This window comes from Euleptes europaea, chromosome 4 (assembly GCF_029931775.1).
Source record: "Euleptes europaea isolate rEulEur1 chromosome 4, rEulEur1.hap1, whole genome shotgun sequence".
Taxonomy (NCBI): domain Eukaryota; kingdom Metazoa; phylum Chordata; class Lepidosauria; order Squamata; family Sphaerodactylidae; genus Euleptes; species Euleptes europaea.
In genome coordinates, this window is record NC_079315.1 from 15,245,528 (window position 1) to 15,258,335 (window position 12,808).

The 12,808-nt window shown below is 48.5% G+C and overlaps 1 protein-coding gene and 1 non-coding gene across 2 annotated transcripts; both read right to left on the minus strand.

Annotated features, from left to right (window-relative positions):
* Positions 1 to 5,157: 5,157 nt before the first annotated feature.
* On the minus strand, positions 5,158 to 9,343 carry MBOAT4 (membrane bound O-acyltransferase domain containing 4). Its single transcript, XM_056848505.1, has 3 exons — positions 9,327 to 9,343; positions 7,031 to 7,255; positions 5,158 to 6,175 (listed from the first exon to the last, which is right to left on the minus strand). The coding sequence occupies exons 1-3, from the start codon at positions 9,341 to 9,343 to the stop codon at positions 5,158 to 5,160; spliced, it is 1,260 nt and encodes a 419-aa protein (XP_056704483.1).
* LOC130477211 (U6 spliceosomal RNA) lies at positions 8,009 to 8,115 on the minus strand. Its single transcript, XR_008933302.1, has one exon. It is a non-coding gene; the product is annotated as a U6 spliceosomal RNA (small nuclear RNA).
* Positions 9,344 to 12,808: the final 3,465 nt, after the last annotated feature.

The following is a 12,808-nucleotide window of genomic DNA, read 5'->3' on the forward strand; positions in this document are numbered from 1 at the left end:
TGAAAGGATTTACGTTGTCCAGTATCTACAGCCAACAAATCTTTTGCCTCACCGTCTGTGCCCTTCTCTTACTTCTGGACTGGCAGCTAGGGGACAATTGTCCTTTGCTGATAGGCAGAGGTGTCTGTGAGTCTTCCAGTGGGTGATTTCTAAATCTAGTGTACCCTAAGAAAATAGGGTGCCTCCTAGTAGCTTAAAAGCTGAGCTGGGCAAGCCTGGGAACCAAAAAAAAGAACCTTGATCCAGTCTACATCAACCATTCTCTTAAATGGACCAGCATGGGGTCCAGCAAGGAGAAGAAGAAGAAGAAGAAGAAGAAGAAGAGGAGGAGGAGGAGGAGGAGGAGATGGTTTTTATATGCCGACTTTCTCCACCACATAAGGAACAATCAAATTGGCATATAATCACCTTCTCCTCCCCACAACTCACATCCTGTGAGGTAGTGGGGGCTGAGAGAGCTCCAAGAGAGCTGTGACTAGCCCAAGGTCACCCAGCTGGTTTCATGTGGAGGAGTGGGGAAACCAACCTGGTTCACCAGGTTAGTGTCCGCCGCTCATGGGGAGGAGTGGGGAACCAAACCCGGTTCTCCAGATTAAGAGTCCACCGCTCCAAACCACCACTCTTGACCACTATACCACGCTGGCTCTCAAACCAGTGAGAGGAACTGTATGTACCGTGACAACCCCTGGCCCATGCATAAGTTGTGGACAACAAACCAGGTACTCTGGAGCAGTCAGCAATGAACACCATTGGTGAAGGTTAGCTGGTACAGGAATGCCATCATAAGCAATCTGTTGTAAAAGCTTTTTTTAAAGCCACTTATTTTTCCCACTGTGTTCTCAGAACGTTATGAAGGGAGCTTTATTTTTCTATTTTTCTATTTATTTGATTTATACCCTGCCTTTCTCCCCAAAGGGGACCCAAAGCGGCGTACGTTGTTCTCCTCTCCACCATTTTATCCTCACAACAGCCCTGTGAGGTGGGTAAGGCTGAGAGTGCGTGAGTGGCCCAAGGTCACCCAAGCAAGCGTGGTGTCCTGGTTAGGAGCGATGGACTCTAATCTGGAGACCCTCCTGGTGGCACCTGGAGATCTCCCACTGTTACAATTGATCTCCAGATGACCAAAACCAGTTCCCCTGGAGAAGATGGCTGCTTTGGCTCTATGACATTACACCCTATTGAGGTCCTTCCTTTCTCCGAATGCCATCTTTCCCTGGCTCCACCCAAAAAATGTCCAGGTGTTTCCCAACCCAGAGGTGGCAACTCTAAACAAAGGAGTTTGATTGAGCATCCTGTGATTTTGCCCTTAGAGAGGATGAATAACAGCTAGGAATAGTGTTGCCATTTGCCAATAAAAAGTGGGCAAAAAACCCTATCACTCCAGCATGGCACGGTGGTTAAGAGCGGTGGGCTCTAATCTGGTGAACCAAGTTGGTTTCCCCACTCCTACACATGAAGCCAGCTGGGTGACCTTAGTCACCGTTCTCTTTGAGCTCTCTCAGCCTCACCTACTTCACAAGGTGTCTGTTGTGGGGAGAGGAAGGGAAGGAGATTATAAACCGGTTTGATTCTCCTTAAAATGGTAGAGAAAATCGGCATATAAGAACCAACCTTCTTCAAGCCTGAGTGGAGAGTTTGAACCTGGATCTCCAAGACCCTAATACGGCACTCTAACCACACCACACTGGCTTTGCCAATTGCTTTATTTTCTAAAGAGAAAGGAGTTGACGTTCAGGCCTGCATGGGAGCCTCTGCTTTCTTCCCAAAAAGGATGCCCTATTCCTTAATTCTGTAGGTGTGAGAGTTGTTGGTTGGGAAGAGAAAGGCACTCTGTACGTGCTCAGAGATAGCTGTGTGAAAGGAAAGGGTGATGCAAAACTAATGTGTCTTGTGGCCACAAGACCAAGATGACATTCTGTTCAATACTCACATACACACACACACACACCTTATAGGCAAACCGCATGTTACACTTAGCACTATCCAGGCGGAGATTTTTTTAGGGGGAAAGAAACCTCTTTAAGCTGCAATTTTATATGTTTATTTACTGTACGCATAAGTCTGCTTTTCTTGCTGAGACTAAGCGAGTTACAACATTAGAATTAAACAAAGGGATAAAGCAAACAGCATTAAGAGACACTACAAACAATACAGCAACGGGATTACAAAAATTCGCAATCAATACAGTACACACATTATGATACATACAGCGAGCACTATGGTAAAGTGTGACCCTGCATTATATATGCGACAAACAGTTCAATAGATTATATATTTTTATTCCCTCCTAATAGACTCCATTTACTACAACCCCACTCTGAGCCCGATCCTCGGGTTGGGGAGGGTGGGGTAAAAATGCAATAAAATAAATAAACATTCAAAAACAATTAGGGTTGCCAGCCTCCAGGCACTAGCTGGAGATCTCCTGCTATTACCGCTGATCTCCAGCCGATAGAGGTCAGTTCACCTGGAGAAAATGGCTGCTTTGGCAATTGGACTCTATGGCATTGAAGTCCCTCTCCAAACCCCGCCCTCCTCAGGCTCCGCCCCAAAAGCCTCCCTCCGGTGGCAAAGAGGGACCTGGCAACCCTAAAAACAATGCAGAACACGCAAGATAATACAACATATAGTGAAATAAACTCTTTATGAAGGTGCCTGTGGTTTACTACAGCCCTATTCCTTTTGCAGGAATTCCTTTAGCAGGAATGCTCTCCTGAGTCATTCTGTTTAACAGTTTGCGGAATGACAGAAGGGTGGGAGCCTTCTTGACCTCCTCAGGTAGGCCATTCCACAGAGTGGGGGCCACAACCAAGGAGGCATGGGTTTTGTGCACAAGAGCAGTAAGAGCAAGGAAGGCACTTGGGGTTGCCAACCTCCAGGTGTTGGCCGGAGATGTCCCACTATTACAACTGGTCTCCAGCCAATAGAGATCAGTTCTCCTGGAGAACATGGCTGCTTTGGCAGTGGGACTCCATGGCATTGAAGTCCCCCCCTCCCAAACCCCATCCTCCTCAGACTCCGCCCCCAAAACCTCCCGCCGGCAGCGAAGAGGGACCTGGCAACCCTACTCCTAGTTAGCAATGTTGCTAGCAATGGTCTTGGCAATCCTAAACTGTTTCTTTTAGAGGCTGTATTTTTTTTAACAAAAAATAACACTGCTGTTGATTAAAATACCTGTCCAGGGAGGGGAGGGCAGTAAAATAAGGCCTTGAAACCATGTCATGGGAACAGGTGCAGGTGTTGAATCTGACCATGGCTCACATAGGGCGAAAACACATGGTCGCTTTAGCCTCCTTTATTCCCTGTTTCAGCCAGGATTGAACGCATGCGTTTTCGCTGAACGTGCGTTCGATCCTGGCTGAATCCTGGCTGAAACAGGGAATAAAGGAGGCCAAAGCGACCAAGCGTTTTCGCCCACAGGTAACCCTTCAGGTAGGCAGCCTTGGGTTGAAATATTGCATCGTGCTGCCATCTGGTGGGCTTTTTATAAAATACAACCCTCTTGATGCTGTGGTTCAACGTCATGGGTGCAAAGTACCAACAAGTCACAGCCGACTTATGGCAACCCAGTAAGGTCTTCAAGGCAAGAGATTAACAGAGGTAGTTTGCCATTGCCTTCCTCTGCATAACGGCCCTGGTATTCCTCGGAGGTCTCCCATCGACGCACTAACCAGGGCTGACCCGGCTTAGCTTTGGAGATCTAACAGGCTAGCCTGGGTCATCCAAGTCAGGGCATGGGTCATTGTTAGGTAAGGAGTATTCCTATGGGCCTAGAAAGTGGTGTGACTTTGGCATGGATAGAAGCAGGCCAGCCATCCTGCCTGCTTCTTCTCCTGCTGCTCCTACTTGTCTGCTGAGGAGGGGGGACACAAACCTACACCAATCCATTGGGAAGTGCATGCCTTCTATAGTGCACACTAGATTGGCACAATCATGTATTTTGGACTTAAGACAACCTTGCCCAAAAAAACCAAGTGGGACTGTGGCCAAATATTGCCAAGTTCTGCTAATGTTCATTGCAGTGTGTGTCTGGCACACTGAAAACACTAATAATAGGCAAAGGGACTGAAAATAAAACAGCCCATTTTAAAATACCCTTGTATACGGCATCTTTGGAATACCAAGTACAGTTCTTGTTGCTATACCTCAAAAAGAATATTGCAGAGAAGGAGAAGAAGAAGAGTTGGGTTTTATATGCCGATTATCTCTACCTTTAAGGGGAATCAAACCAGCTTACAATCACCTCCCCTTCCTCTCCCCACAACAGATACCTTGTGAGGTAGGTGGGGCTGAGAGAGTTCTGAGAGAACTGTGACTAGCCCAAGGTCACCCAGCAGGCTTCGTGTGTAGAAGTGGGGAAACAAATCCAGTTCTCCAGATTAGAGTCCACCGCTCTTAACCACCACACCATACTGGCTCTCAGAGCTGGGAAAGGTGCAGAAGAGGGCATGCAAGTTGATTAAAGGGTTGGAGCACGTTTTCTATGGGGAAAGACTGGACTTTTAAGTTTACAAAAAAGACAACTGGGGAGGAGTATAATAGAGGTTTATAAAATTATGCATGGGGTGGAGAAAGTGGATAGAGAGAATTTTTTTCTTCCTCTTTAGTAATATTAGAACTTGAGGAAACCCAACGGCACTGATGGGCCTGAAAAGCAAATTACAAAAACTGGACTTGCTCCACGAGTGAAGAACGTGCTGTGATGGTTGTTCAAAAGGGTTTCCAACCTCCAGGTGGTGGCTGGAGATATCCTGCTGTTACAACTGATCTCCAGGTGACACAGATCAGTTCCCCTGGAGGAAATGGCCACTTTGGCCATTGGACTCTGTGGCATTGAAGTCCTTCCCCTCCCCAAACCCCACCCTCCTCAGGTTCCACCCCCAAAATCTCCAGGTATTTCCCAACCTGGAACTGGCAACTAGGGTTGCCAACCTCCAGGTACTAGCTGGAGATCTCCTGCTATTACAACTGATCTCCAGCCGATAGAGCTCAGCTCACCTGGAGAAAATGGCCACTTTGGCAATTGGACTCTATGGCATTGAAGTCTCTCCCCTTCCCAAACCTCGCCCTCCTCAGGCTCCTTCCCAAAAACCTCCCGCTGGTGGCAAAGAGGGACCTGGCAACCCTATTCTTCAAATCTCATATCTGTCTTAAACCTCATTTATCAACCCTCCACGGAGGACGGGATATTTGAGGGGCAACACCGGGGCTGCCCGCTCTTCTATTTGCTAACAGTAGGAGTGAAACGACATAGACTAGTGGGAAGAAGCTGTTGTAAGAAGAACACAGCCGCCAAAGCATGGCAAAACTCCGCATTTCAATAGCGAGCATAATGTACGCTGCTATCAGCTGCGTCTGGCACCAGGTCAGGGTCTGATACACCAACCGCCAAGGCTGCGATTTGGCAAAAGGCTGGAAAAAGCGATGGATGCGGTAATCGGCTTCCACCATCACAGCCCAGAACAGAAACCCAAAGAGCTGGCCCGGATGGAGGCCGTGCCACCAGGCCGAGAAGGCGAAGGTCGCCAGCAGGGGACGAGAAGGACACCTCTGGAAGACGAGCCTCCTGAGCCACTGAGCCGTGCTCTTGTTCCATGATCGGGTAAAGACAGAGATCCGGTTGGTCGTTTCCAGGGTCCAGATATCCGTGTCTAGGAGAACTCCGTTGGTGGTCCCGGCGTATCGGTCACGACCGAGTTCCAGCCCCAGACCGGCGGCGATGAAGACACTCTCGTCGAGCATCCAGTGAGAGTAATAGGCCAGCCTGAAGAACAGGGCGGAGGTCCACAGCGCGGGGATGCAGCCAAAGTCGGAGCAAGTCATCAGGCCGTCCGGAGGGCGAGCATATCCCCTCACAATGTTTTTCAAGAGGGCCAGAAGCAGAGCACCCAAGCCTGTCCGCGTGGCAGCCCAGAGGAGATGTGTGGGGTGTAGGACGCCAGGATTCGTTACCCATGCCTGAAACCTGTGGAAAGAGCACAGGGGGCCTCCCAGCAAGGTGGGGAAAGAGAGCAGATAACTGTAAAACGGCAATGTTCGCAGCAGGTACCTCCTCAGAGGACCCCCCTTGGAGGTCTTTGGTGCCCCCATCCTCCCTTTTCTTTCCTGGACGTCCAGAGCTAGGGAGGTGACCCTCTGCGTCATCAGCATGAGGGTAGAAAGAGCCATGGAGAATCTGTAACCAGAGCAGAGAAAGTGGCAGGTGTGCAACTGGCCCAAAGAATAATGGGAAATGCAGTGTAAGGGGTTCCCCGGAGTGAGGGTATTGCTCATTAAATGAATCAGAGCGCAAGGCAGAGGTGTTGGGACAGGCACTGAAGCCCCTGCCCTCCCCAGACCCCGCCCTCCTCTGGCGCCACCCCAAAAACCTCCCGCCTGTTGCAAAGAGGGACCTGGCAACCCTATCTAGTCAAGTCCCCTGCACAACACAGGAAATTCATGACTACCTTCCCTACTCCCCCAGTCACCCAGAGGAAGGGTTGCCAGATCCGGGTTGGGAAATACCTGGAGATGCTGCATTATGTGATGTCCTTTGCTGACATCTTTTTGTAACCTGATTTATGCTTACCCTACGTGGGATGGTATCAAGTTTGTGCATGACAGCACGCTTTTTGGAAGCAATATTTGAAGGACTGAAGAAGGATTCCATATTATTGTGAATCTGAAACGGCCGTATCCTACGGAAGATTGTGGCTTTTTATGAAATTTCGTACACAGAAACCCCTATGGAAGATTGTGGCTTCTTATGAAATTTTGTACACAGAAGCTGGATTGCTACTGTTACTCTGTTGAGACTCCTGAAAATTATTGCGGCTCCTTGCTGTATATATTGTACATATTGATTGTTAGTTTGTTGTGTGGTTACCTTGTTGAGTACAATATTGTACATGTTTTCACTTCAGTAGCTTATATAAATTGCACCTTTACCACCTGGAGGTTGGCAACCCTAGCCCCTAAACAAGCTGCTGCTCCTAAAATTAAGTACGGCACACGTTGTACAAGCAGCGTCCTAGGTTTATAGCATTGTTACCTGATGCACGCGGCTTCTTGCTGGTAATATTCTTTATAATGCAGCCCCATGTGGCAAAGCGTCTGCCAGCTCATCTGAAAGGAAAATGCCCATTTGAGGGCTCGTTGTGGGCCGGCTGAATGGATTACGGCAGCAGAACCGAAGGCGGATACGAGCACTAGCAGCGCATAACACCTCATTGCAGAGCAGGCCAGGAAGAAACCGCTCACCAGAAGACAGATGTACCTACAAGAAAATCAGAAGCGTTTCCAAAGTCAGACAGGCAAACTTTTTGCGAACTTTCCTGCTGTAGAGTTAGGTCTCTGTTATGTCCCTTCGTTCCTGAAGTCCCCAGCACGGAACTCACAACACATGTCTGACTGCACACACCCTAGGGCTGCCAGGTCCCTCTTCGCCCCCGGCGGGAGATTTTGGGGAGGGCGGGGTTCGGCGAGGGACTTCAATGCCATAGAGTTCAATTGCCAAAGCGGCCATTTTTCTCCAGGTGATCTGATCTCTATCGGCTGGAGATCAGTTGAATTAGCAGGAGATCTCCTGCTACTACCTGGCAGTTGGCAACCCTAGCACGCCCATGTCTGATTGCGCACACCCATGAGGAAAAAGTAACCTGTAATTAGATTGGAGGAGAGTGTTATGGATACGTGGACTGCCAAAAAAAAAAAAAAAACCCAACTCAGTGGGTTATAGATCAAATCAAACCTGAGCTGATCCTAGATGCTAAAATAACTAAACTGAGGCTGTCGTACTTTGGTCACATTATGAGAAGACAAGAGTCCCTGGAAAAGACAATCGTGCTAGGAAAAGTCGAAGGCAGCAGGAAAAGAGGAAGACCCAACAAGAGATGGATTGACTCTATAAAGGAGGCCACGGCCCTCAGTTTGCAAGACCCGAGCAAGGTTGTTAAGGATAGGACGTTTTGAAGGACATGGATTCATTTTTTTTTTTTTAGTATTAAAATCAAATTTATTTGGCCAACGAAAAAATATGGAACGCTTCACGAATTTGCGTGTCATCCTTGCGCAGGGGCCATGCTAATCTTCTCTGTATCGTTCCAATTTTAGTATATGTGCTGCCGAAGGGAGCACATTGAAGGACATGGATTCATAGGGTCGCTTTGAGTTGGACGCGACTTGATGGCATTTAACACACACACAAATGCCCAGACAGAAGATGATGCTTAACAGCCGGAACAAAATGTTGCATCACAAGTATGGGTTTCCTTACCCAGTGTTTGACATCTAATATGAAGGCAAGTGAGGTGTTTCCCAGCGGACGTTGTGGCACCCCAAAACAGTGCTGCGCTTTTCGAACAAAAGCATAGCGATATGTCCATGTGCTGGCCAGAAGATCCACCATATCCTGGCATGAGAGGGTCTTAAGATCACGATTACCTGAAAAACTGCTTTCCCCCCCCTTCTTTTTTATTGCGTAGCATCTGGCTTGATGAAGACTTCTGGGGAACTTGAAAGCTTGCCATAGAGTCCAATGCGAACTGATCTCTATCAGCTGGAGATCAGTTGTAATAGCAGATCTCCAGCTAGTAGCTGGAGGTTGGCAACCCTACCGTGAGCGCAGGTGGTGGGAGGATGCAGAGGCAGGTGGGTGGCATGTGAGCAGGGGGGCTAGTAGTGGGCAGAGGGGAGGCCATTGGCCCTCTCTGTCCGGGGACCCCCCCCCCAAAACCTGGAGCCAGCCCCACAGATTAGATCTTTCTATCCTCTTCAGCCAACGAATTCCCAAGCTTTGGAGCAATTTCCAGACAGGCCCTTTTCCTACCTGTCCTACAGCCAAGTTGGAACTGTGGGAAATGCCTGCTGATGCTTCCAGTTGGCGCATGCACCATCTGCCAAATGCAGAGGGGCTAATGGACTTTTTAATTCTCTAGGGTTTGGGGTTTTTTTTGTTTTTGCTTTACTACTGCCATAATTGATAGTAAAGTTTATTGTTTGTGGCTGAAGGCCATCACAATCTATCATACAAATCATTAAAATAATGTAAAATAACATTGAAATAACTTTAAATCAGTCTGACCCCCAAGAAGCTAGTAATTAAATGTGTTAAATTCCCTGATTAAAAACAGCTTTAGCTTGGATTTTCTTGGCCTCTAAAGCAAAGAGTGACACTTTGTAGGAAACATCACGATTGGCATCTGATAGGAGAAAGAGCAGCTTCTCTGGATCTGAAAAAAGATTTAGGCCCTTTGGGAATGCTCCGAGAAATTTAGATCTGGGCTCTGTGTAAAGAGGACAGAATAAGGTGTAATGAATTAGGTCCTTTGGAGCGGCTCCACAAATACATAGGCGAGAGGCCCATGGTGCTACTGCCATAACTGTTGCTGTGGTGTTTTTGTTTTTGCTGTATATAGCCATTTTAAAATAATTATTCTTTGTCGTCACTTTTCTAACATTTACAATTGCCTTGCCTTCCGTTATTGCTGCTGCTTTTCGTTACTGCCGTTCTGCAGTGGTTGAGGTTCCTGCTTGGATTTTCTCCTGAAAATTTTTTATGTTGTTTGCATCGCACGTTTTATACCCCGCGAACTCTGTTTAAAAAACCGACACGTTTTAAACAAGCAAAGAATCTGAGGTTTTTGTGAGGTCTATCTCCGAGTAAAGAGTCTGGCAAAAAAAAAAAGAAAAAGATCAGAAGTAAAATCAGCGTACATACCTTGCGTTTAAAGACAGATACTGAGATGTCCATAAATAATGACAGGCCCCAGCAAATGGAAAAGCAAGCAGCTGGTACAAAGCTGTTGGGTGATATAACAACAGCGTTTCCCAGTTCATTGAGATCCTGTTTGTCAGAATGCTCTTTTGCTGGTGGTCCTCCACTCCTCTGTTTCATAGATAAAGAACCGCAGCTCGTACGCCTCTGCATTTCCCCTATATTGGTGTGGCCCAGGAACGGAGGGTCAGCCAAGATAACCAAGGTCAGCCGGTCTTTCCAAGTCTCAAACCAAGGTGCTAAGGAGATCTGGCTATCTGCCCTGGCCTTCCTGAAATGCATGGCCAAAAGAAACAAGGAAAAGCGGGGCTTTGTTTGCTCGAATGCCATTTCTGCGGAGCGTCCGTGACATGAAGGCTTGGATTGACAGCCGTTGCCTGCTTGTTCTGCTGGCTTCCTTTTCAATGCTGATTACAAGGACAGGTGACAGCAGAGATAAGGGCCTGGGCACCAAGCGGCTTCGACACCTCCGTGGCACGGGGAACAGTTTCAGCAACTGTCGCGCTTGCCAAGGGAGTCAAGAATGCGTGCTTGTTCTAGTGCACAGCGGTTGCAGTCAAGGGAATGCTGGTTGTAAGAACAGTATCCACGCCCCCAAGTCAAAGCTGGCAGGCATGGAAAATAACTTTCACACGTTGGATGGGCATGATACAAGGGACAGGCTGTGGCCATTAACGCATGGCTTGTTTCTCATGTATTTGTCCCTCTTTAGTCGTACGTAGGGTTGCCAGGTCCCTCTTAGCCACCAGTGGGAGGTTTTTGGGGCACAGCCTGAGGAAGGCAGGATTTGGGGAGGGGAGGGACTTCAATGCCATAGAGTCCAGTTGCCAAAGTGGCCATTTTCTCCAGGTGGAGATCAGTTGTAATAGCAGGAGATCTCGAGCTAGTACCTGGAGGTTGGCAACCCTAGTAGTACGCCTTCTTTATCTCGAATCCAAAAAAATTACATGCATGGTTATGAAGGAGGGGCTAGGCGGGAGCCGCCGTTCTGCGCTTCTCCACCCCACCGTCCCCCAGGTGGAGGCGAGGGGAAGCCAGTGGCGGGTGGAGGTGTGGGAGCGGGGGGGAGGATGAGAGCGTGGGGTCTGGGGGTGGGAAGTGCCGCCGCTGCTGCTGCTGGCATCAGGCCAGCCAGGCTTCTTCCGGCGGGGGAGTCGACCCGGATGCTAAAACACTCCAGGAAGCTCTCGCGGTTGCTGCAAACATTAAAGTCATGACAAACCAGCACTTGGAAGACCTGGGGAAGTTCCAAGATTGGGTGGGTGATTCATGCAGGCTGGAGACGGCCATGCATGTTGACTCGGGAGATTCGCAAAATGCCAGGGAGATGCACCGGACCAAACGGCAATGCGTTGTTGGCCTGTGTTTTATGGCCAGGGTTGCATAGTGGTAAGACTGGGACCAGGACAGGGGAGATCTGGGTTCAAATATCCCCTCACTACCATGAAACTTCCTAGTGACCTTGGGCCGGTCACTCTCTCTCAGCCTAACCTACCTCACAAGGTTGTTTTGAGGATGAAACGGAAGAGGAGAGAACCACATGCGCTGCCCCGACCTCCTGAGAGGTAGAACGGGATGAAAATTCACTAAAGAATAATAAATGTTGCCTTGGAGGGAAAATGGAGGACCACATTGCAAAATGTTTTTAGCATGCTTACAGATGCACTAGAGCTTTCCAAGTTTCATCCCCCTCTTCTGGGTTTCTAGACATTAACAGGGCAACTCTGTGCAGAGTTATACCCTTCTTTGCCCATTGACTTCAGTGCATTAGAATGGCATTATAAATGTGTTGGGTGGAGGGAGAGATACGCATGAACTCTGCACATGTAAACATGAATGCACATTAACCCAAACCACCAGAGCATGGCTTTCATTCCACGCACACACCCCTTAGCTGCCTATCTACGTAATAAATATGGTTGAATATATTTGAGCTGCACTTGACAGACAAAAGTAAGCCTTTCACACAGAGTAGTTGATCTGAAGAACTCACTGCCACAAGATGTGGAGATGGCCACTGACTTAGATGCACTCTGGAGGGGTAGACGCTGACTATTAGCCATCAATATCCTAATTATTTATCTACTTATTCATACTCTACCTTTCTCCTCAATGGAGATGCAAGCCGCTTACCGTACATTGTTCTTCTCTTCTCCATTTTAACCTCACAACAGCTCTCTGAGGGATGTTAGGCTGAGAGTGTGTGACTGGCCCAAGGTCACCCAGTCCAAGGAGCCAGCGTGGTGTAGTGGTTAAGAGCGGTGGTTTGGAGCGGGGTCTCTGATCTGGAGAACCAGGTTTGATTCCCCACTCCTCCACATGAGCGGCGGAGGCTAATATGGTGAACTGGATTTGTTTCCTCACTCCTCCACATGAAGCCTGCTGAGTGACCTTGGGCTAGTCACAGCTCTCTCAGTCCCACCTACTTCACAGGGTGTCTGTTGTGGGGAAGGGAAGGTGATTGTAAGCCGGTTTGATTCTTCCTTAAGTGGCAGAGAAAGTGGGCATATAAAAACCAACTCTTCTTCTTTCTGTGCATCCTCCAGGTACATTGGAGATCAGGTCCCCTGGAGAAAATGAGCTTCAGAGGACAGGCGCTATGGTATATCATAGATTCTAAACACACATGAAGCTGCTTCACACTGAATCAGACCGTGGGTCCCTCAAGGTCAGTAGTGTCTGCTCAGACCAGCAGCAGCTCTCCATGCTCTCAGGCTAAGGTCTTTCATGTCACTACCTAGCTGATCTTTTCTACTGGAAATGCCAGGGACTGAGCCTGCGTCCTTCTTCATGCCAAGCAGGTGCTCTACCACAGTGCCATGCCTTCTTCCTCCAATTCCCCCCTCCAATTCCCTCAAATCTCCAGGAATTTCCCAGGCCACAAATGGCAACTGTATTCAGAGCCTGTCTGCTGCCCCTCCTCAGACTTTTTAACTGCCATTGACGGGGCCATCAGAGGGGCAGCAGAATTGAGTCCCTTAGGGTTGCCAACCTCCAGATGGTGGCTGGAGATCTCCTGGGCTTACCACAGATCCCCAGGTGATAGAGACCAGT

Excerpts from the sequence above, each read along its gene's own strand:
- MBOAT4 (XM_056848505.1), bottom strand. Across the intron at positions 6,176-7,030 it reads CAAGAAGCCGCGTGCATCAG|ATTCTCCATGGCTCTTTCTA; the intron begins GTAACAATGCTA and ends CTCTGGTTACAG.